The sequence below is a fragment of the Macrobrachium rosenbergii genome, chromosome 54, assembly GCF_040412425.1.
Source record: "Macrobrachium rosenbergii isolate ZJJX-2024 chromosome 54, ASM4041242v1, whole genome shotgun sequence".
Lineage (NCBI taxonomy): Eukaryota > Metazoa > Arthropoda > Malacostraca > Decapoda > Palaemonidae > Macrobrachium > Macrobrachium rosenbergii.
This window is the reverse complement of record NC_089794.1, coordinates 19,617,257-19,642,602: the sequence shown is the minus strand read 5'-3', so window position 1 is coordinate 19,642,602 and position 25,346 is coordinate 19,617,257. Positions and strand designations below refer to the sequence as shown.

Here is a 25,346-nt window from a genome sequence, read left to right as displayed (position 1 = left end):
GTTATTATTCAGTGTTATTTATTATTTTTTTATGTTTAAAAAATACACGTCATTTTGGAGCAATTCCGTTACATTTGAACATAATTTTTACATAATTATTAGTAGAAAAACAACAGAAGCGGGAAGTACGCATTTTAGCCACACGTAAAAGCAGACAGGATGATTGAGCGCTCTCTCTCTCTCTCTCTCTCTCTCTCTCTCTCTCTCTCTCTCTCTCTCTCTCTCTCTCTCTCTCTCAAAAGAAGCCGCTTCCGCGTGTAATGTTCTAGAAACAATTTCGTTTTACTAATTACTACGTCGAGACGGCTGGAATCCAGGTAGACGACTTTGTACTATTATTAAGGCTTCATCACATAATTGCGCTATCTGGCATCTTATATCTTTTTTTTTTTGTGGTTATTCTGGACGAGGAAGGAACATTATGGGCATGAGGTTGTGTATGTGTATATATATATATATACATTTATACAATAATATACATTATATATATATATATATATATATATATATATATATATATATATATATATATATATATATATATATATATATATATATATATATATATAGGTAAAGCAGAAATATACAGAAGATAATTTTGAACAGAATTGAAAAAATGCAAATTGCCTTGTGAACACTTTCCAAAGGTCTCCAACCTTTTCCACATTTGATGACCATTCTTCGTTTACCTTCCTTCTCTCTTTGCCTTGAAACACTGCAAAGCAAGCACTGTGCATCTGCCAACGTAAACTGCTGACTGGCCACTGCAAGCAAGCAGTACATCTCGATTGCACACGAAGACACTGGAACGGTGTCTTTGTCTTCTGAGAATTCGTCAGAAATATTTAATTTGTGATTGTTAACATTTATGTACTGTATATCACTATGTATCAGCTCTTCGTCAATGGCCTGGAAGCAAAGTCGAAACCGGTCAGGACCTACACCCCTACCCCGTCTCCCATTTTTTCACCTTTGGTGATGTGTTATATATATATGTATATATATACATATATATATATATATATATATATATATATATATATATATATATATATATATATATATATATTAACTTTTCAGTTCTCTGTTAATACATTTGTTTTGAGTTATTAGCTAATATACCTTCTATACCTGCTTGGGTCTATAGGGAACTTTATGGTATTGTGTAAGTATTTTGAGAGAGGAAGAGAGCAAGTTGTTGTTATTGGGGGCCGGGGGTTGGGTGAGAAAGTGCCTAGAGAGTTATTTAACATTTTGACATAATAAGGAATGTATGCCATTACCCAAATTGTCCCCATACGTATCCGAGATAAGCAAACAGACAGATTTAGAGCCTTAATGACCGGAATAATTACCCTAGAAAAAAAATGTAGTCCCTCTACGAAACGAGGTCCCGTTAATCTCTCTCTCTCTCTCTCTCTCTCTCTCTCTCTCTCTCTCTCTCTCTCTCTCTCTCTCTCTCTCTCTCTCTCTCGTTTTAGGAAGAGTACTGAATCTCTCTATCCAGATTTTGAAACGAAAACACGAATCATCTTTCAGCAGCACCTTGACATTGCAATACTGAACAAGTTGCAAGTTGCAATCGATCCCTTGCAACTTGGGACACAGAAACCAAGTAGGTCCCGTTAATCTCTCTCTCTCTCTCTCTCTCTCTCTCTCTCTCTCTCTCTCTCTCTCTCTCTCTCTGTTTAAAGAAGAATACTGAATCTGTTTATCCAGACTGAATGAAAACACAAATCATCATCTCATCACTTACGAAAACACGAGTCATCTTTCAGCACTTTGACATTGCGATCCTGAACAAGTTGCAAGTTGCAATCGATCCCTCGCAACTCGGGGCACAGAACCCAACAGCAGGAGCAACGAAGGCGTGAGGGGAGCGAGACAAAACTCTATTGAAGTCAATTGCCCAAGTGGTGGGATGATGTTTATGAAGAGCAATGCATGATGACGCTGTATTGTGGAGGGAGGTACCCCCCCCTTGCCGACATTATTACCTCAGGGGAGCCGCCCCCCCGGGGGGGTGGGGGTGTCGGGGCTGACTCGATTACCTTAAGTGATCACGACATAGATATCAATGAGCGTCAAGTGAACAGTGGGTGGAGCTTGGAGTGGAGTGTAAAAGAAGGTTGTGGAGTGAGGATGAAGTGTGGTATGAAAGTTTTATTAATGAAGTGGCTAAGAAGAATGTAACTTATATTGAAGAGAATTAGGGATTCAGCACAAGGAATTAACGTATGAGGTGCTGCGGATGAAATGATGTAATGATATAAATTATGATATGGGACATTATTTTATGACATGATTTAAGGATATGAATTCTGATATGGGACGTTATTTTATGAAATGATTTAAGGATGTGAATTTTGGTATGGGACATTATTTTATGAAATGATTTAAGGATATGAATTATGATATGGGATATTAATTTATGAAATGATTTAAAGATATGAATTATGATATGGACCATTATTTTCAAAGTTGCTAATGGGTACTGTCATTTAAATTAATTTATTTAGAGACATAAATAGACAGATAGGGTATTGGGCATTGAGTGGTACCCTCATGAAGGCTGAAAGTAGAGCTGGAGGGTATCATTGTATGAATATGGGTATGAGGCATTGAAAGCAATCTTTGATACCGGGTACGTATCTATAATTATCCAGAATGGTAATAAGTTAAGATTTCTCAAGTAAGTTGCTCGAAATGACATAGTGAGGCATCTTTCTCTCATTATATTTTTACACATTATTAAAACAACCCTCTTTAAGTAGCAGTCCTAACATTTCTTCTAAGGCAAATCCTTCCCCCCCCCATTTTTCTTTGGGCACTTTTTAGTTTTCTGTAGAAGAAAACTATTGAGATGGCTTTGTCTATCCGTCCGCACTTTTTCTGTCCGCACTTTTTTCTGTGTGCACTTTTTCTGTCCGCCCTCAGATCTTAAAAACTACTAAGGCTAGAGGGCTGCAAATTGGTATGTTGATTATCCACCCTCCAATCATCAAACATACCAAAGTGCACCCCTCTAGCCTTATTTAAGGTTAAAGTTAGCCATAATCGTGCGTCTGGCAACGGTATAGGACAGGCCACCACCGGGCCGTGGCTGAAAGCTTCATGGGCCACGGGTCATACTGCATTATACACTGTACAGAAAACTCGATTGCACCGAAGAAACTTGGGCGCATTTTTTACTTGTTTTTATATAGGGCTGGGATATTTAGTGTTTTAATGTAATGTCTGTAAAAACAAATTTTCCCTGTGACTTTGAAAGCACAGTTTTTATCTCCTGAAAATATTAGTGTTCGAGTATTTTTATGTTTCCATTAATGCCATGTTGCATAGTTGTTGTTGTGCTTGCAACTGTTCCTCTTGTTAATATTCATATCGTTCTCTCAAAGAACAAGGCTGAAAGGTCCTTGACACCTGCAGTACAGTGAACCTGGACAGATTAACAGATAAACCTTCAAGTATTTATATAAAGGACTCTCTCTCTCTCTCTCTCTCTCTCTCTCTCTCTCTCTCTCTCTCTCTCTCTCTCTCTCTCTCTCTCTCTCTCTCCCCAAGCGTGACAGTTTCAAATCAAGCTGAAGAGATTAATGGGTTCGCCTCAAAGTACTAAAGGAATTCTCTCTCTCTCTCTCTCTCTCTCTCTCTCTCTCTCTCTCTCTCTCTCTCTCTCTCTCTCTCTCTCTCTCTCCTATGCTTAACAATTTGAAATCAAGCTGAACAAATGAATTGAAACACCTCTCTCTCTCTCTCTCTCTCTCTCTCTCTCTCTCTCTCTCTCTCTCTCTCTCTCTCTCAGAGCCAATCTTGACCAATTCAGAGGCACAGGACCTGGAGACGGTCCAGGACCTCTTCCCTTCGTCTTCCCAAGACCGGTTTGCCCACGTCTTTCCCGGCAGCAGCCACTTCGGCAGATAACCGTTGCTGCTGGGTGGACCCCCATTTTTGGGAGGAGGTCCTTGGACTGCCTTGCTATGCGTGGGATTTTTGACTGTCATAGTTCTAAGGTTACATAGATTATATATATATATATATATATATATATATATATATATATATATATATATATATATAATATACAATATTGTTTCATGGTGGTGCAGTTATGATTCCTCACGAGCAAGAGATCTGTGATCGATCATAGCAGATATGTAAGAGAGAAAGGATTTTGTTCTATTCCTTGAACGAAAAGTCCCATTGAGCCTCAGTCAGTTATGTACCTGATTGCGAGTTGACTGTTGCAGTTAGCCGTGCGGAAGGAGGAAATCAAAGAGCCATCTTATAATTAAAAATGGAAGGACTCCCGCTAGGTGACCCTTGTAGAGTGTTGTGTTTTATGACGTCCCTTTATTGTACAATTGCATGCATGCCTTAGCTTGAGAATCTATGATCTGTTGTCATACTGTATCTTAATGCAACATTCTTGCATTGTTTCTTTATGGCGATTATGTATCTGTTGTTGTATTTTACCGCTTGTGTTTTATTCTGTTGCTGTACATATCTCTTGGTATTTATTTTATTTGCCTGGTTCTCGTGTATTAATGTATTTTATTGTGATTTTTTTTTGTATTTTAGTCTTTCGATGCGTCGCTGTATTCTGCCGCGATCTTCTTGTATGATTGTCTTTTGCTTTTTGTTGCTGTGGTTGTAATGTATTTTATCGTTCAGATCTGCTGTAGTATTGTAGCTCACCTCGACATTCTTTCCTGTCACAGCATTTTACCGCAATCTTCTCTGCTGGTACTGAATTTTACCGCTGTTATCTCTCTGCCGTATTGTATTCCATCTGGTATTGTATTTCATCGCGTCGTGTTGCAAGGCTGTTGCATAATTATATCTTCCAGCCTCCCTGTTGCATTCAGTCTCTCCGTGACACCCGGAGCATCATTACTCTTATCTCAAGCAAGTGACTCGAGAGACTCACCAATGACTCTTACGTGACTCACCACCACCAGTTGAAGGACATCGAGAGGAAGCATTTGCTGAGAAACGGGGGCTGTGCCTTGACCCTTCATCTCGCGAATGTTTCGTCTTTTGTGCCTCAGTTCATTGCTCGGAATCTCCTTTATTTTGTGTCGGATGACTGGACGAAACATTTTGGGAATTCGTCCAAGATATGAGTAAATATTAGTTGTAGTTTTCTTGAATTTCCTTTCATTTGTTTGTGGGGTGATTGAGCGAAACATTGTGGAAAATTGTCGTATGTTAAGGAAATGGGCAGAGGCTTGTGCTATACTGCTGCCCAAAATCGTCGTTTCAATGGCGAAAGTTTAAGGAAGTCATTCGAAAATTAAGAAATCAGTTGATGTTTTCAAAGACATATTGCACAAAATACACCTATACAACCTATATTGACCAAAACCTTAAGGGTCAGAAACTTTATAAACTTTTTTGAAGTGATACCATACAGACCAAAATACATGGTCATTCAGACTTAAATGCGTAGAACACCATTTAAACGAAACACGCCCTTACGTGCCTCCGTCGTAGAGGTCAGAATCACCTAGGCGATCAGTTAGGTACGTAAGAAAACCTTTGAATAAAACCACCACAGCAAACAGGTCCGAAATGCGGAAGCTGTGGACAGAAATAGCCCTTACGAACTCCCAACATACAGGTCACAATCCCCTGATTAGAGCAGGTGAGTATTGCAAGATGGCGTCTCGGGCTATGTCACTTACAAGGAATTTCAACGCGGGTAACTGTAAATTACCCCCGAACGACTTCAGAATTCGTAGGTTGGATGGCCCTGCTGTTGTTTGACCGGGAGAGATACCCAGTGGCTCTAACGGGCCGTTGGGTATCCGTGCCCATGAGTTATAAAGAAGGGTATACGGTTGACCGTCAGAAAATTGTTTTATTGATTATTCATTGTTTTTTTTTTTTGTGTGTGTTGCTGATACTTCTTCCTAAGTGGATGGTTATTATTATCATTATTATTATTACTATTATTTTTCGTTTTTTACCTCTTAAAAAAGGGTGGTCCTAGGCCGTAATAACTTCCGGTTCTTACGAAATCTTTTTGGGATGAGGTTGCTAGCCCCATGCCTTCAACCAAAACGGCTACAAACTACAACAGTTGACTAACCGCCCGATAACCATTCACTGCGTAGGTCATCGGGCTCACAATAATTTGTCAGTAAAGGGCAGAGCCCTGGTTTCTACCACTCGCCCCCACCCCCACCCCCAAAATAATGGGATCAGTCTTAGAGTTTTTCTGGCTAGGTGGAATTGTTAACCTCTTCGTCACGGTTACACGGTTACCAGTGACTTTCACGGATGGTTACCCATCCAAGCGGCGAACAGACTTCACTGAGCACAGACCAGCAGCGTTGCAAACATTTATACATAGCATTCACCCGTGGTCACCTAGCCAGATATTGACCAGACCTTAAAATCACTCCCTTGTCCAGAAAAATAAACAGGTCACCCACCCAAGTACTGAACAGCCCTAATCATCATTCCCAGACATGAATGAACAAACAGGTCACCCACCTAAGTGCTAACCATACCCAACGACCAATCCCACGAAAAAAATAAATGAACAAAATAAAACCTCATAAAGGACACATTGCCATTTCAAGATGAATAAAGAGGTCACCCACCCAAGCACTGAACAGACCAAATTATCATTCTCAAACAATAAATAAAGAGGCCACCCATCTAAATGTTGACCATACCCAACGACCAATCCCACAAAAAAAAAAAAAAATACATGAACAAAATAAAAACATATAAAGGACATATTGTCATTGAACTTCATTACAGCGTTAACTCTCGCAATGTGGGGGGGTTATTCCCCTCCCCCCCCTCCCTCCCCGCTGATCTTAAAACACCTGTCACCTGGTTCTCACCTCCTCGCATGCCAGCGATCTCCGCTCCCACATACCCAAGGAACTCTCAATGCCTCCTTCCCACATGCCCAGGGAAGGGAGGTGCTTGCTTTGTGGCGTTTTCATTTTTTTTTTTTTCCTTATTTGGTTCGATTTTCCTCAGGTCTGTTTTTGCGTCCATTGTGTAATGAATGAATGTGAGAGAGAGAGAGAGAGAGAGAGAGAGAGAGAGAGAGAGAGAGAGAGAGAGAGAGAGAGAGGGAGGGAGGAGAGTAATCTTGCCCGGGCGAGTTTAACATCAGTTAATTTAATTTCAGATATTAAGATTCTCTGTGTGTGTGTCTGAGAGAGAGAGAGAGAGAGAGAGAGAGAGAGAGAGAGAGAGAAAGGTTGTTCTGACGGTACTGGTAGGACACTGGGATGGCTCTTAGTAATTTTATTTGAATAACAGATTATCCAAGAAACTAGCTCAAGTCGTTCGTTCCCACCTGGGACCGATCTCGGGATTGTGCGTCACTATATATGTGTAAATACAGATATATGTCAGTGAAATAATGTATACATATGACCATCATTCAATCTCGAATACAAACAAACTTGTTTGTGTTTCATTATAAAATATGTGAGGTTATTTCTCGACCTCGGTGTAAGGGGTGCATGGGAAGCCATGCGTTCGTAGGACTGTGTTTGAGTGTAAATTTTGATGTTTGGACTTGTTCTTTTAATGGATAGATTCTTGATTTATATCAAGTGTTATTAGGATTCTGTCTTATTTCAATTTCCGAACGATGAGAAATGTATACTTACATTCCTTCAGACTCCCTGATTGTCTGTTGCCGGATTATCGGAGTTATAAATTGATAGGTAGTCAACTGTGGTGATTTGAACTGGGCCAGAAAAGAGCGTGGGGTCTTCATCTACTTATCAGAAGACTAATGAAGTACCATATAATATATATAATATATATATATATATATATATATATATATATATATATATATATATATATATATATATATATAATATATATATATATATATATATATATATATATATATATATATATATATATATATATATATATATATATATATATATATATATATATATATATATATATATATATATATATATATATATATATATCCTAATGCACTAGTGACGCTTTTCACTTCAAAATGACACTTAACAAATTTGCTATATATCTTTTAATAATCCTCAAGGCTAAAACTCTGAGGGTAAAGATTAAAACATTGCTGTTATATTGTTCCTCATATTCTCCTCTGCCGACAGCTGTTTCAGCAATTAGCGCATGGTAATTATCATGTCTACAATAATTCTGTGATGAAACTCACGTACCCCAAGCCCTTACATTTCTCTCTCTCTCTCTCTCTCTCTCTCTCTCTCTCTCTCTCTCTCTCTCTCTCTCTCTCTCATTCATCCCGTTTTCTTTGTCTTATCTTTCCTTGTATAACTGTGAATGGAATTCAGAGTCCTTCTCTCTCTCTCTCTCTCTCTCTCTCTCTCTCTCTCTCTCTCTCTCTCTCTCTCTCTCTCTATGTGGTTTAGACGCCAGCATCATTTGAATGTAATTTGCAAGACATTAATATTACAGCAGCATATTATAACAGTGCTTTAAGAGGCTTGCACTAGCGAGGGGTGCAAAGCCGAATAATAATAATTTGGTGTATGTGAGTGAGATAATAAGCGTTTGTGTGTGTGTGTGTGTATATATGTATGTATGTACGTATGTATATCACCATTTCCTATTAAACCTGGGTGTGACTATCACAACTAAGTAGCTACCAGGTACATTATTCAGTGCTTTGTAAACAAATGGATAATTGGATTTTTTTAGAAAAAGACCTCTCTCTCTCTCTCTCTCTCTCTCTCTCTCTCTCTCTCTCTCTCTCTCTCTCTCTCTCTCTCTCTCTCTCGCGGATCGATCCCAAGACTTGCCGGTGGGGTGAGGATTAAAAATAATGAATCACAAGTCTAAGTATATTTAATCCCTAAAGTTATTGTATATTCAGAATGTATCAGAAATACTGGCATTAAAATAAAAAAAAAATACTTGTTGTTAGAATGACAATTAACTATTTATTTTCACCTCAATGAACTTCCTACATAGAGCTCAGAATTCCCCATCGTTACACCACCGTTACGTAACGATTTTGGCGCGCTTGCGCGCATCATTCGCACCAGCTAAGCATTAATGGAGTTTACGGTAAATACGGGTCTGATTTCAGTGGCGGGTCGTAATATCTATGTGGTTAGGATGGGCTTTTATTGTGCGAACTTTTTCCGCACTATGATTAATTGCGTGAGTCTCTCTCTCTCTCTCTCTCTCTCTCTCTCTCTCTCTCTCTCTCTCTCTCTCTCTCTCTCTCTCTCTCCTGGACTGTACATGCGCACACATTTCCTGCACATCAAATTTATTGCTTTTCTCTCTCTCTCTCATTAAGTCTATCCTTTATATACAGTATATTATATATGTGTGTGTATTTATGTATATATTTATATAAAATGTGTGTGCGCATCAACGAAAGCTTAAGAATAGTGATAGCGCAGGATCTTTTGAAGCGAAGCCAGTCCTCTCCTTCAGGTTAGAAGAAATTATTTTTCTTTGTGAACCGAAGAGAGGCAGATAATAGAGCTGTAATGTCTGGCAAAATCCGAGGTAGTTCGAGCCTGCCATCTATCAAGTGCAATATGGCTTCGCGTGAGAGCCTTTTAAGTATTTGTTTTCGCTGTACGGGGAGTTTTATCTGCTGGATTCACGCGCGCAGATGCATGTACACTCACACGCGTATATATATATATATATATATATATATATATATATATATATATATATATATATATATATATATATATATATATATATATATATATATATATATATATATATATATATATATAGGTGGATATGTGTATACATACTTACCCCTTCTCAGGTAATATTTTGGAATGAGGTTGATCCATGTCTCAGTCTACCATCCTAGAAGACCATCTGCAATCGAGTACTTACCAGGTAGCATAATCAGTGAATTTTTGAGGAAACGGCCCATAGGCATTTTGTTTTTCCCTACCCGTGGAATCGATCTAGGGTCTTTTGCTTTGGAGGTACGGGTCTATTACTGATAGTAATATTGAAAGCTCGGAAACATTCGTATGGAAGAAGCTAAAAGATATTCCGTCTCCTTCTTCTTCTTCTCCTCCTCTTCCTTCTTCTTCTTCTTCTTCTTCTTCTTCTTCTTCTCCTCCTCCTCTTCCTTCTTCTTCTTCTTCTTCTTCTTCTTCTTCTTCTTCTTCTTCTTCTTCTTCTTCTTCTTCTCCTCCTCCTCCTCACCCCTCACCCCTCCTGCGCCCCCTTCCTGAAGGATCACGTAGCAGAATGCACGGAGGGCCGCCCCGTTCAATCTTAACATCTGAGTGAAGATGGAGGCCGCGTGATTATTGATGTAAGGAAGGTTTTCCTCTCTCTTTTTTTTTTCCTTTTTCATAGCTGAGGAAGGTCAGACAGAGCTCTCGTCATTCAACCAGAAGTCATTCTGTCTTGGGAGGGATTTGGAAATATCCTTTTGAAAGCTCGCTTATTCCGTTTGGCTCTTGGGGCTCATTGAAACCTGGGATTTCTTGTAAATATTGGTAATAATGAAAGTAACGTAATTTTAATATTCCTCTGTGATAAGGGCGATGCATTTTGAGATTTGCGGGGGATACCACGTGGCATTTGGTATCCACTTGCTCTGTGGTACCCACGTGTATTTTGTATCCACGCTGTAATCGCACTGATGTGGTCTGTAGCACCTACGTGAATAGGAAAAATAAATACAATTATTTTCACTGTTACCATTATTCACCTACGAGAAAACAAAAAATTGGAAAAGAATCATTGTACGTGCGTGCCGACAAGTAACGATTAAACCAAACAAGTAAATAAACAAATAAACATTTACGCGCAAAACAACTTTGGGGGGGGGAAAAAGGAAGTACCTTGCTTCCACGTCATGTTTAACCAGTCAATTGTGTCGAGACAGGGCTCAGTTGCGTCCGCCATGGAAGGATGCCGGACCTCCGGATGAACGGTGACATCAGCAGTTGGCGACACTGCTAACAAGCTTGATATATATGTTGGTAACCCTGCTGGAAGGCTTGCCAACCTTATTCGTGCGTCAAAGCAGGGATACCAACAAATACGTGCTTGTAAGAATGCCAACGCGATCCATGCTTAGCCAACATTATATATCTGAAGTATCTTTTAGACCTGTTGACAACATTGAAATGACGTTTGTTTATGTACGGTGCTATATACACATTTCCCACTTGGCCATCCTTCAGTTCCTGAGTTTTGGATGGTAGTGCGTGCTACTCAGAGTGGAAACTTGACGTTGATACCCACGCATTTACCAGAGGCTGCAATAGGACCTTTATTTGACTTGCTCATGTGTCACCAATTCATTAACTTATAACTAAATTATTTTTATATATTTTAATAGTTATTTATGCACCCAACTTTTTCTTGTTACACACATTGCTAATTTTTTCCCCTCTTTCATAAGAATACGATAGTCTGTTGAAGTTTGATAAGCAAGTATATGATAACTTAGGCATGTACCAAGAGAAAGTAATAATAACAATATTATTATTATTATTATTATTATTATTATTATTATTATTATTATTATTACCAGTATATCGCCCCCATTTTTAATACATTTTGTCCTTCCAATATTTTGAATGCTAACACCGACAGGTATGTCTTTGTTGCGATTATTTATTCAGTAACTAATGTAAAGTCATTTTTCATTATAAATTTATTAGTGCATTTGTGAAACATTTATTTTTGACTGCAACCTTCAGCGTTTGTTCCGTTTTTTTTTTTTTTTTCCTTTTTTGTTTGTTTATGAATGGTCACGGGATGAGGTCTGTGACGTCACAGGATGACAATTATTCCTCTTTCATTTTTATTTCTTCATGTAAAAAAACCGTTGATGACAATGCATTGTTTTAATCTGTCCCTGGAAAAAACACGTGTGCATATACACATATGTGTATGTACAGGTATATATAAGTGTATGTATATATATATATATATTATATATATACACACACATACATATCATGTGCAAGTGGTGATTGCACTGCCAAATTGTATATCATCATGAACCGTTCATCAGATTCTCTCTCTCTCTCTCTCTCTCTCTCTCTCTCTCTCTCTCTCTCAGCGAAGGTCATTTTGTCACGCATGCTTACAAATTGCTACTTAGTGGTGGCTAAAATCGGAATGGAATGCGATTCCAGGATTTGCGATACGATCGCAAATATCGTTTGGCATCGTAATTTGCGATATTATTTCAAGGTATTGCAAGGGTGAGGATTTTGCGATACTGTTGTAGGTTGCGATGCAGTTTTGCGATACGTTGTGATATATTGTTTAGGTTTGTGAAGTAAAATATTATTATTATTATTATTATTATTATTATTATTAAAACAGTTGCTGTTGTTATTACGATAATCTTTATGATAGCAATCATTATATCACTACTCTTGCAACAATGGTTTAAGGTTCACCTGATTGTTGGGAGAATGGCGAGCAGTGTCTTTGTTTCATTCAAACTAGGTGTTTTTAAGGAGATTCCGAAGTGTTTTACGTATTGTATTCCCATTATAACATTATAATGGATCTGGGTCAAGTTCTCTCTCTCTCTCTCTCTCTCTCTCTCTCTCTCTCTAAGGGGTTTTTGCTATTTTTGTTAAAACTGGGATGTGTCTGTCTGTCGCTCTCAAGTGTAGTGGAATCCTGTTTTTCTTTGTCTTCTTTCTGTCAATCGAAACGTTCTCTCTCTCTCTCTCTCTCTCTCTCTCTCTCTCTCTCTCTCTCTCTCTCTCTCTCTAAAGTTTTTGCTATTTTTTGTTAAAACTGGGATTTTTTTTTCTCTCTCTCTCTAAGGGGTTTTTGCTATTTATTTTTAAACTGGGATCTCTCTCTCTCTCTCTCTCTCTCTCTCTCTCTCTCTCTCTCTCTCTCTCTCCGATTTTATACAGTGCTCCATCCCTCTCTTTATCTCTTTCAATCATGAGGATTGCCTGCCCATCTCTCTCTCTCTCTCTCTCTCTCTCTCTCTCTCTCTCTCAAGGGTATCATTTAAATTCCCGCCAAATGGAGACCCACACCTTTCTCGCGAACTGGGTTCGCGCCAGAAAAAAAAAAATACAATTACCGGTTTGAAGGTCCGGTATCAAAGGTGACCGGAGGTGGGCTGCTTCCGGAGCGTCGACCCTCTCTCTCTTTCCAGAGGTCGTTTTGGGCATCCGAGATGGGGCAGGTGGGTACGCTCGGTCTGTGCCCATGATGAAAATTCATATTACCTTTCCCCGATGCCCTGTGATGAAATGGGTGGCAATTTTCGTCTTGATTATTTTGGTATTTCGTGAATTAACTGATATTCTGAGGATACATAAAGCATTCTACTTGGTCCAGTGGTTACCAGTGAGAGGCTCTGGGTTCGATTCCCAGGCGAGATGTAGAACTTTATGCGCATTCATTTAAATTCCTCAGTGCCTCTGTTAACGTAAGCAATCAGTTATGTACCTGGTGATTATTCAACTGTAATGAGTTGCAGGTGTTTACCGTCGGGCTCTCAGTGAGTTACTTTTAGGATGAGGTTGCAAGCCTTGCGCCTTTGTCAACCCATTGTGATACCCACGAAAGTAGAGTATGCCAGGTACACGAGTCATTTTTATACCCTTAATTTTGTTCTTATACTTTTAGCTTTCTCCTCTTGCAAGCACTTTCAAATTTTCACCAGTCTCTCAGTTTCCCTCCACTATCCCCAATAACCTCTGTATAATGATCAAACACCAGCCGTCCCACACTCCGTTTGCGACCCATTTTCACGTCTGATAAATCTACACTTCTCCCGTCATTCCATCCGTGAAGATATTAAACAGCCACGGAGACTTAGCACATCCTTGCCATGTCCCCATTTACTCTGAATATGTCATTATCCTGCCTACTTATTCTAACACACGCTTCGCTTCAGTCGTGAACACTTTCTGGTTTTCTCAACAATTAATGTTTTACACTTTGAATTATTAGCACTAGACAGTGTCTCTCTATAACAGGCTTTCTTGAGGTCCTTGTGTGTCAGATACTTCTTCATTTCTTAGCGTTGGAACATCTCACGTAACTTTCATAACAAGCGCATGACACACACACACACACACACACACACACATATATATATATCTATATATATGTGTATGTATGTATGTATGTATGTATTTATATATATATAATATATATATATTTATAAATATATAAAATACATATATTTATGTATATATATATATATATATATATATATATATATATATATATATATATATATATATATATATATATATACATATAATGTGTGTACGTAGAATACATTATTTGGTTCAGCTATCACCCATTCCCGAAGGAATCCTTGACATAGTTCAAATGCCGATTCTCCCATTCGCTCCTGAGTGCACTCGCCTGGAATATTATGTGTGCTGATGCGTTGGGTTGGGTCCTATTAAAGAGAGGAAAACCCCAGGAAGCGTTGTAGCGTTGAAAATAAGGTGTTTTATTTTGCTGGAATTGATTGGGGAGAGAGAGAGTGAAGTAAATGAAAATACGATCAAACGAAATTCACAAAAAAATTAAAAAAGAAAAAAAAAAACATCAGTTTCATTCACCAAGTCCTCTCTCTCTCTCTCTCTCTCTCTCTCTCTCTCTCTCTCTCTCTCTCTCTCTCTCTCTCTCTCTCTCTCTCTCTCTCTCTCTCTCTGACTTCCCTGGGACCACCCTAACTCCTTTTCCGTAAAGGTATCTGGAGGAAGGGGGGGATGGGAGGGGGTGGAAAGGAAGGGGGTTCAATGACCGGATCTGACCTCGTCGTGCAAGATTTCTGGGCACCTGCCAGGGGGAGACATATTCGACTGGCCAGCGACAACGGAAGTGACTTTTGGTTTCAATGGGTATATATTATATATTTTATATATGTATATATATATATATTATATATATATATATATATATATATATATATATATATATATATATATAAATATAAACATATACATATACATATATATTACATGCCTTGATTAACAGATGGGCTAAAACAATGTGTTGACCAAAGTCTTTAGAAATTATTTTTGCCATGTTGGCTTCTACCCCACAAATGACCAAGCACCAGGTATAATTTAAAATGTTAGTGGGACAAAATGATTTAGAGTAATGCCCCTTAAATCTTTTAAATCTTAAATAAATATTCATGCACGCCAGGATCGCTATATCAGAAAATGTAAACGGTTTTTAATCGTGCGGAATGAAAAACTTGTTTTAGAATAAACGTAACTGTACTGTCGCCCACTGTTGTTTGTGAAGTCCCATCGCCACCAGGCTCCTTTTCTGTAGCTTATCCAAATTCGGACGGGTTTTTCTCTGGTGCCATCTTGATGGCCCGGGCTTGCTAGGACTAGCCTGTTTGGATGGCACGTCAGTTAAGGTTAATTCGCTCTGTAAGACATTCCAGTTACGGTATACGGTTCTGTTGTATTTTGAATATCGTGGTTTTTCCATTTCATTTTTAAAATAACTGGCCATTTGTAGGATGAAATGTTTCCTAGGCCTACACTTAGCTACTTTTTTTCAAATTTGGCCGAAGGTTACTGGTATGTTAAAAACAAAAAGTGAACTTCAGTAAACTTTTTCATTCATTCATTGATTTAGATATGCCATATTTCATGAACAACAAATTATCTAGGTTTATGCAGCAACACGTTGCCAAGGGTTGATCAGTATTGGCGTAAAAACACGAAAGTATGTAATTATGCATTGTTATTAGGTTATACAGTCTAACGATTCAAGACGTAGGCCTATACTCCAACACCGTAATCTCAGGTACACCTAGGAATGCGTTCAGATACCTCTAGGAATTAAATAAAGGACATATGATTGTGAATACATCTTAATTCGGCCAGAGATGAATAACTAACTGTATTTTTAGTATAGTGGAAACTTTTTTTTTTTTATTTTACCTTGCTGTTTATTCAAGGGTGTTTTTGTATTCCATAACACGTCAGCATTATACAGTTAGTTAGGACTGCGCGCCAAAGTCTTTGGCATATCAGTGAAGCCGGTTTATACTCGACTGGTGATTTGACGACTCGACTGGCAGGCTATATAGAGATGACTGCATTTGCCTGTCTATTCTGCCTTTTATTTTGTATATCGTTTCTTTTGTTTATACACCATTTTGCAGGAAACAACCGTGCTTCAAATATAAAACGGTCTCACTTCAGATATCCGTGCTTGCAACTTAACGGAGCCTTCTTGAAGTGACCTGTATGCAAAATATTAACGGCAACTACAGCATTAATAAGAGACAAACAGACGTGAGGAAAGTACACAAACAAACGAGTTTGTGAGTCATTGACAGGTTCACACAGCTCCTACAGCCTTGCCTGCAACCACATAGTAGCATCGGCCTAGCTAAGGTTGATGTGGAGTCGGTTGTGTAACTTTAGCTTTTTCTTTCCATATCTCTAGAATTTTTCTGTAATTCGCTGGTGCGAACTACGTTGCCATACCGTGACTAATGACACGCCTCAAAAAAGAGGAAAATACAAACAAACGTTCTTTTTATCGTGTCTTTTTTTCGCTATTTTTGTGCGTGTTCGGTACTTTCGTACACTTCGTTCAGCAGGTGGGTCACTCGGAGGGGCGTTGTACGAAACCGCGGAAAACACTTCAGCTATTTATAGGTTCATTCAGTGTAATACCTTAACACTTTTTCCCATCTTGTTCCATATTTAAGTTCAATATTGAGTCGCTGTAATCGACAATGATTCCGTGTGCCTTGCACATCACTGAGGGGCGAGCATGTTATTATATCTTTTCCCTGAATCCCACTTGAATGAAAAGTTGCATTGCTATTGTTCCCAAAAGAGGAGGCTCATCAGCCATTCATGCGTTATTTCTTCATCCCAAGGGGTCCACAACCCCGTACTAGGTACTCTCCTTCCTCAAGGCACAAATATTCCTTCCTCAAGGCACAATATTTGTACAGTAAACCATTGGCACTTTCTAGGGCAACAATGTTCAGGTTGTACCACTCATTACCACTACAGTACTAGTCAAAGTTACTGTGTAGGGTTGCTAGGCACTCTTGTGATGATATATATATATATATATATATATATATATATATATATATATATATATATATATATATATATATATATGTATATATATATGTATATATATATATATTACATATATACGTACATATATATAATATATATGTATATATAATACATATACATATACTTACACACACACACACACACACACACAGATGCAGGCAGTCAGTAATTGTATGTCGAGTGTAAACTCTCAAACGAAACGTCCACAAAATACAATCAAGCCATCGTATGATAAACAAAAACAATCAGATACAAAAAATACAGGCAAACAAATCAAGTAACAAACACACACACACGTACGAGAGAAACAAGAAACAATGGAACAGAGACACAGCAAAGACGTCAACGCGACCTTGCCTCAAGTAGTTATCTCTGTACGTGCCATGAGCTGAAGAAACTGCTTCGCGTGACACAAGATGGAACGCCTTCTTTAAGTACCTGGTAGGGGGGAAAGACAGAGGGGGGGGGAGGAAATATCTTTTTAAATGGTTTCAGTCCAGTACGGAGTAGGATTGCCTTGTCGAGACCTTTTCGTTTCCCAATTGTGATATGATGGTATATATTTCAACAGAGTACTGACCAGCCTCCTCTCTCTCTCTCTCTCTCTCTCTCTCTCTCTCTCTCTCTCTCTCTCTCTCTTCCCATAGCTGCGACTAGCAAAAGTCGACTAGCAGTTAGGTACAAAATTCACGGCTTAGCTCAATAGAGGCAGAGTGGATTGTTGGGCACATGCCCAGGTCGTCCATTCCTAGACTCGAACACGGGTCCCTGAGAGAGAGAGAGAGAGAAGTAATAAACTTAATGCGCAAGAAATATGTGTATATGTGTAAGTGCAAGGAAGGAGGGAGACAGAGAGAGAGATTAAAGTAAAGAAGGAATAAACTTAATTTGTAGGAAATGTGAGTTTGTATGCGTAAAAGCAAGGAGAGAGAGAGAGAAGTAATAAACTTAATGTGCAGTAAATGTGAGTTTGTGTATGTACAAGCAAGGAAGGAGAGAGAGAGAGAGAGAGAGAGAGAGAGAGAGAGAGAGAGAGAGAGAGAGAGAGAGAGAATGGGGGGGAGTAGGGTGAAGGTGGACCGGGTTAATCAAGGTTATATTCCATCATTTTCTTAATTTTCCCACAATTCCAACCTTTTTTTTCCTTTCCGTAAGCGTAATTGATGGTAACGGTTGATGCGCAACGTTTAATTTAGCGTTTTAGGCGTCGGGTGAAAGTTGAAGGATTTTTATAGACGTGTTTAGCTGTTGGTGATGTCAGTAGTCATTGCTTTTTCGTTGTTTTTAACTGTTATTGTTATTATGTTTGTTTTATATACTCACACATTCTTTAGAAACTGGAATTTTAAGCCAGTGGACCCGTAGGCCTGTTCGATATGAATAGGGTTCAGCTGCTTCATAATAATAATAATAATTTATGATAAGTGTCGTTGTTTGCACGTGACAATTACAGCGTTATTTTCTGTTTCGTCGCCTTTTGCAGTTTGAAAAATGACGTAACTTAGATTTGGTAACCAAGGAAGTTACTGTACAGATCCCCTTACGTAACTGAAAGTGAAATTGCAAGGAGTTATTTTGAAAATAGATACTTGAGAGATGGTCAGCCAAGACTTACCCACGTAATGATGGGACGCAAAAACTCTGCTGTTTAGGTGTGACGAGCAAAAGTGACCCATAGCTCTGATATGCATAAGGGCTGTTTCTGTAGGACGAGTGACGAGTCAAAATGACCGTAACTTTGGTGTAGGGAAGGGTGGTTATATCTCGAGGATATGTGATGAGCCAAAGTGATCCTTATGGGTAGGGTGCATAAGGGTTTTAATGACTTGCGCCCTTCCTGGTCTGTTAGTATAGGGAATTTGGATGTAGTTTTTTCGGTTGCTATATTGGGAACGTATTGTATTTTACCCTTATTTTCTTCGTGGAATATGAGGTGCAAGTTGCTGATTTGTATTTTGTTGTGCGGTAAAGTCAAATTCTACCCTTTTCCTTGGGATAGGAGTTGAATTCTCTCTCTCGTTTTTTTTTTTTTTTTGTGAGCCGTTGGAAATTTTAATCTTGACGCATTATTCTTTGGTTTGTAAGGTGTTATATCCTGCTTGGTAATTATCTAAGGCAAATGAGAATGCAAACAAAGCAACGTTTACACTCAATTTTCCTGAAAAAAAAAAATCGGCTTTTGACAGAATTTCACGGGTATTAAAAATTAAGTTGACCCTTACTCCCTTTGTAAATACACGGCAGAATTTGTACTGTCTTTTTGAGGAATATACATTACATAGGTAAGATTTAAGGCGTTTACGAATGTCATTATTTTGTGGAGTATTTCTGTCTGAAATATATTTGACTATTAGTACACGAAGATTAATGTAATGATTTGGAAATTGTCCTATTTATTTCTTACTTTACCGTTAGTTCATTAGTTTATAAGGCAGATTTCGCTCTTGTCTTTTGTGGAATGAGGTGCAAAAAAAGTATTCACCCTTCCTGCAGGGTACGTTCGTTAAGAACTAACTGTAAAACGAACCATGTAATATGCTTTTGTGATTTGAAAATATTTCCCTTACCCAAGTTCAGTCCTTAAGGAACATGATTGCGTATAATAATTTTTTGTGTGACCTAAAATATAGATTTATCTCTCTGGTAACATAAAGTAGAATTTGCACAGTCACATAGAGGTTACATACTGTTTCGGTAAAAAAAATAAATAAATAAATAAAAAAAAGTGTTACTGTCAACTAAAATGTATGCGGAAAAATGTCATAGCGCTCCCGCGCTCAGCCATAATATTTTGCGAGTTTAAAAATAAACCTGACCCGTATTTCGTAGGTGCATAAGGTAGATTTCGCAGTGTCTCCCGTAGGACACACACTGTTCCTTCGGACGGAAGATGAAGAGGTAAAGGAACTTGACCACTTCCTGTGAACAAGACGCCAAGTGGAACAAAAGTTTCTGCGTTTTCTTTTTTTTTTTTTATATTGTGTGTTTCTATTCTTCGTTCTGTTATTGGTTACTAAGAATTTTGGGTGAAATGAACTGGGAGTATGAGAGAGAGAGAGAGAGAGAGAGAGAGAGAGAGAGAGAGAGAGAGAGAGAGAGAGAGAGAGAGAGAGAGAGAGAGAGAGAGGCAAAAAGTTTACTATAAATAAGGGTTTTTATATATGTACGTATGTATTGATACTGTATATAATATATATATATATATATATATATATATATATATATATATATATATATATATATATTTATATATTTATTATAATTTAGGGTTTATAGACGTATTTATGTATGCTGTATATGTGTGTGTATATATATATATATATATATATATATATATATATATATATATATATATATATATATATATAAATTAGGGTTTTACAGTATATATGTATGCATTTATTTATACTGCATGCATGCATACATACATACATACATACATATATATATATATATATATATATATATATATAGAGAGAGAGAGAGAGAGAGAGAGAGAGAGAGAGAGAGAGAGAGAGAGAGAGAGAGAGAGAGAGAGAGAGAGAAAATGATAAACAGTATCAGCATATACATAATGCATCCACACGAAGAAGAGAGAGAAAGAACTAAAAACAGGAATATTTCTCGTATTATCAAGTGGACATCTCCCTACATAATCTGTCATCACATGTGAGTGACCCTCTTATCATTCTAGCAGACCGTTGCCCTCAATTGTGACAGAGGCATAATAGCAGAGGTCCTTTGTAACTCTTGAGAGAGAGGTTCGCATTCCTTATGTTGCGAGTAGTTGGTCAGTGCATAGTAAAGGGGTGTTGTATTTAATGTGGAGGCCGGCTAAAGGTATATATATATATATGTAATTATATGTAATATATTATATATATATATATATATATATATATATATATATATATATATATATATATATATATATATATATAATAGAACAGTAGCTGCAAAACTAGTGGTTATAATAGCATTTAATATCATTGTGAGATCTGTAGAAATTTAAGTTGAGACATAAAACCTAATTTCGTTATATAGAATTTTTAAAAAATGCAAACAAATAAAGGGGTTTTGTTCCGAAGAAACTATAGACCCACCTCTTTAAAAATAGAAGATTTTGAGAGACTAACGGAAAACGGAAGCAGACAGAAACACCCGGAGCCAAATATAGCCAAGAGCCGCTATGTTTAGCCCGGAAAATCGCTAGATGTAGCGAACTCCGTAGAGTTGACAACATAAGACATAAACATTTTTTATTCTCTGGGAATGTTTTAAGCGCATGTGCGGGCGTGCGCGCGTTAATATTTTATTATTCTGTGGGAATATTTTATGCCCATGTGCGGGCGTGCGCGCGTAAATGCGTACTTACTAACAAAGTTAGATTCGGCCCAGCAGAGAGGAGGAAATAGCGGGCGCGCAGCGAAGCCAAGATCCACTCTCACAGCTTGTGTGATGAACTTCACAGGTCGTCAAACGTTCGCGAGGGACAAAACGTTTATTGTTGGAGACGTGATGTAATGGCGTGTGAAAGTGCGTGTGTACACTCACTCACAATTTATTATTTACTTCACACCACGCTTAAAAATTTTATTGCCATAGTATTGAGTGCAGTTGTTTCTATAGCAGTATGAGTAACAGTCTTTAAGGTATAGAACCCCGATCGCATGATTATCAGTGCATTACACATCAGTACGAGAGAGAGAGAGAGCAATATTAAAAAAAAACTTCATGGTCCATCTTTTTTGGGGTAATCTTTCATTTGCAACTGACATGTAGTTGATTTATGCTTTGTTTTTTAACTTTATTTTGTTAATGATGACCGTATGGATAATATTGATTTGTTTGTGACTGACTGGTTAAATTGTTTATTTTGTTTTGGTTATAGTTCAATGTTATTTGATTACTTTTTATTTGTGATTTATTTTTCTTAACTGCACTCTTTTTGGGTGCAAGTTTTTTATATATATATATATATATATATATATATATATATATATATATATATATATATATATATATATATATATAAATATATATATATATATATATATGTGTGTGTGTGTGTGTGTGTGTGTGTGTGTGTGTGTGTGTGTGTGTGTGTGTCTGTCTGGGTTCGCATTCACTTAAACATATTTTTCTTCTCTTGAACTAACCAGACAATTATATACCTGGTGGTTAGTGGACTGTAGTAGGTTACAGACGGGGATGACGTGCATGTCAGTGTAATATATGTAGAAAGAAAAATAGTAGACATAATATGTACCTTCATAGCATTCAAAATGAGCGGTAATCTCTCTCTCTCTCTCTCTCATTCAACTTGTGGGGGGGAGTCTTTCTACGTACCATAAAGGAATGGATTCATGTTAAAGTCTCTCTTATGCAGTCAAGTGCCAGGTGGACCTAATTAAGCGATGTCCGAGGTGGCACTGTATGTTTGGGACTCACTTCTTATATATATTGGGTCGAAAATTGTCTCAAGGTTGCCCGTTGTCCCTCGCAGCTGAAAGACTACAGAGGTCTGTTGAATGTTTCCAAGAAGTGATTTTTGGCCTCATGTCCTCTGCCGATGATGGGGAACAGTTGTATATTTATCTCTCTCTCTCTCTCTCTCTCTCTCTCTCTCTCTCTCTCTATATATATATATATATATATATATATATATATAATACATATGTATACATAATATAAATATATATACATACATACATATACATACATACTTGCCGTCGTCACGTTTATTCGAAAGTCCTCGTGAGAAAAACAAACATTTATCCGTAGTGTTTACTTGGTTCTGTCTATGTTTGTACGAAAGAGATAGAGAGAGAGAGAAAGAGAAAGAGAGTGGGACGATGGAAGGAGGGGGATGTCGAGCTTGAGAACACTTCACTGGTGTGTTTGTTTGAGGAAGAAGAATATGAGGCTTTTTCCATCCTTGTCAATTCAAGTATTGTAAGTGGTGGAGAAATGTTTGATTTTCTAGCATACTGTCCATGTTTAGTGCGTGTGAGAAAGAGGGGGAAAGTGAACAAAGTTAGAGAGAGAGAGAGAGAGAGAGAGAGAGAGAGAGAGAGAGAGAGAGAGAGATATCCAACTTCCGTGAGTGTGTGTGTGTGAGAGAGAGAGAGGGGGCGTGATAGATAGGTGCGTACGACAAATAGAGGAGACTTCACCCGTACTTTCCAGAGAGAGAGAGAGAGAGAGAGAGAGAGAGAGAGAGAGAGAGAGAGAGAGAGCACAGTTACTGAGACTTCCTTCCTTCCTTCCAACTGTGGTGACCGCTGACTGCCCTTGAATAAGAGTTCACGGAGGGATTCAGGACATAAGGTAGGACTCCCCAGGAGGGAGGGGAGGAGGGGGTTGTGAAGAGGTGGGTTGACTGGTGAGGAATGCGTGGGTGCAACATGGGGGGAGGGTCCTAGAAGCAGCTCTCTGCCTCGCCTTCTTTTCTTCACTTTTCTCGGAGGGAGAGATAGAGAAAGGGTGAGAAATACCTTCGTGCACGGGTTTTATGATGTTACAAAAAACAACCATATACATACATATATATATATATATATATATATATATATATATATATATATATATATATATATATAGTGTGTGTGTGCATTTGCATATTGATGTTTTAACAACAAGAACAACAGCAATACTTAATAAATAATAATTAGACTTCCCTAATTTTTTTTTAAACGGTATCAGCTTGACGTACCCATTGGAAGACTGAAGATGTTTTGTTTTGTGTATGTAAATGTAGACGTGATAAAGAAAGGGAGAAGATGCTAGCAAGGAATGGTTGCTGTTCAAGGAGAACTGAACCACTTAATCAGGAAATTGCCCTCCACCAGACGACAACGTGACAGCTCAGAACTGAGAGAGAGAGAACTTTAAATACGCAAATGAATACTTTAATTATGTATATATATATATATATATATATGTATGTATGTATGTATACATTATACATATATATTTATATATATATAATTATATATATATACAGTATATATATATATATATACACACACACACATACTTGGCACCTTATAACTACTTAGGTCAGCTTGGGCACAATGGGTCAGACCTCCTTGGGATCAATCTGCATCTCATTAATGAGAAAGCTTTATAGTATAAAATGAAGCTTTGGGCAATGTGGCCAACATTTTATTTGCTATTTGTGATCGTAAAACTAAGAGTTCATCTTAGGAAGTGATACCAGTTGAGGAGGCCCTTACTTCAGTATATATTGAACTCTTGACATCATCTAGAATATAGTTGGGATAGTAAAATTAAAATTGTAGTTGTGTCAAAACTTTTATTGAGAATCATTGAATAGTGACTTCAACACCAGACAGAGTAATCATCTCGCAAGAGAAAGGTACGTCAGTAAAAGTACGATTTTTCGATCGGCCCCAGACCACCAGACTTGAATCTGTCAGCCGTGGGTGAATGATGAATCAGATAAGGTTGCAGCCAACGTAATTCTGACGGGCGTTTTTGATTGGTTGTTCTAAAACAGTGTACGTGACGTCATCGTCCACGATCGTGCTAGGCCAGTCGGAACCCAACACGTACGATACGGCCTATTCGCCAGGCTACTACAACGCGTCGCTCCTCTCGGGGGCGAGCACGAACAGCAGCCTCTACTACGAGAGTGCCAAAATTAGGAGTATTTTCTACGAGGGAGATGACAACGAGGCCCAGGAGATCAGCCTTTATGTGGAAGGTGCGTTTGCGTTTCTTGTTTTTGTTCATTTCCCCGCTTTGTACAGTGTGTTTTTATTAATCTAACCCTTGTTTGTGTTTTGTTTGTTTTGATCTGTTTCTTTTTTGTTTATCTAATTGTTTTCAGGACATTCTTGAAAATCTTGTGAAGTTATCTTAATTACGGCACAGCAGGTTATGTAATCCCTGTTTGAAAGTATTTTTGTGGCAGCACAATACAAGGAAGCCGGTAAAAATGTATAAAAAATAAGACACTTCATTTTTGTAATTTAATGTAACAGTTGTAGACCCGAACTCGTGTACAGATCTTGGTTTACCCAGTCATGCATTGCGGAAGCAAGTACTGTCTTCATTCACGCTTCCTCCTTCTCTCTCTCTCTCTCTCTCTCTCCCCCCTTTCCTAACTTTTACTAGTTTTTATCCGAGTCTTCATTTTCTCTCTAGCTCTCTTTCTTCCTTCCTATGTTCCTTCTCCTCTCTACCTCTCCATATATTTCTCCTTCCGTTTCTTCTTTTATACCTCTTTACTTTCTC

The 25,346-nt window shown here is 38.0% G+C and overlaps 1 protein-coding gene across 7 annotated transcripts in view; it reads left to right on the top strand.

Moving 5' to 3' along the window:
- Exn (Ephexin) overlaps positions 1-25,346 on the top strand; it is a 273,579-nt gene that overhangs the window by 231,113 nt on the left and 17,120 nt on the right. For 5 of the 7 annotated variants that reach the window (XM_067097603.1, XM_067097606.1, XM_067097602.1 and 2 more), the window contains one exon: positions 24,607-24,813. The exons of the other annotated variants lie outside the window; for them this stretch is intronic. In XM_067097603.1, the coding sequence (XP_066953704.1) occupies positions 24,607-24,813 (207 nt within the window). The remainder of the gene's footprint in view (positions 1-24,606; positions 24,814-25,346) is intronic. 7 annotated transcript variants of the gene reach the window in all.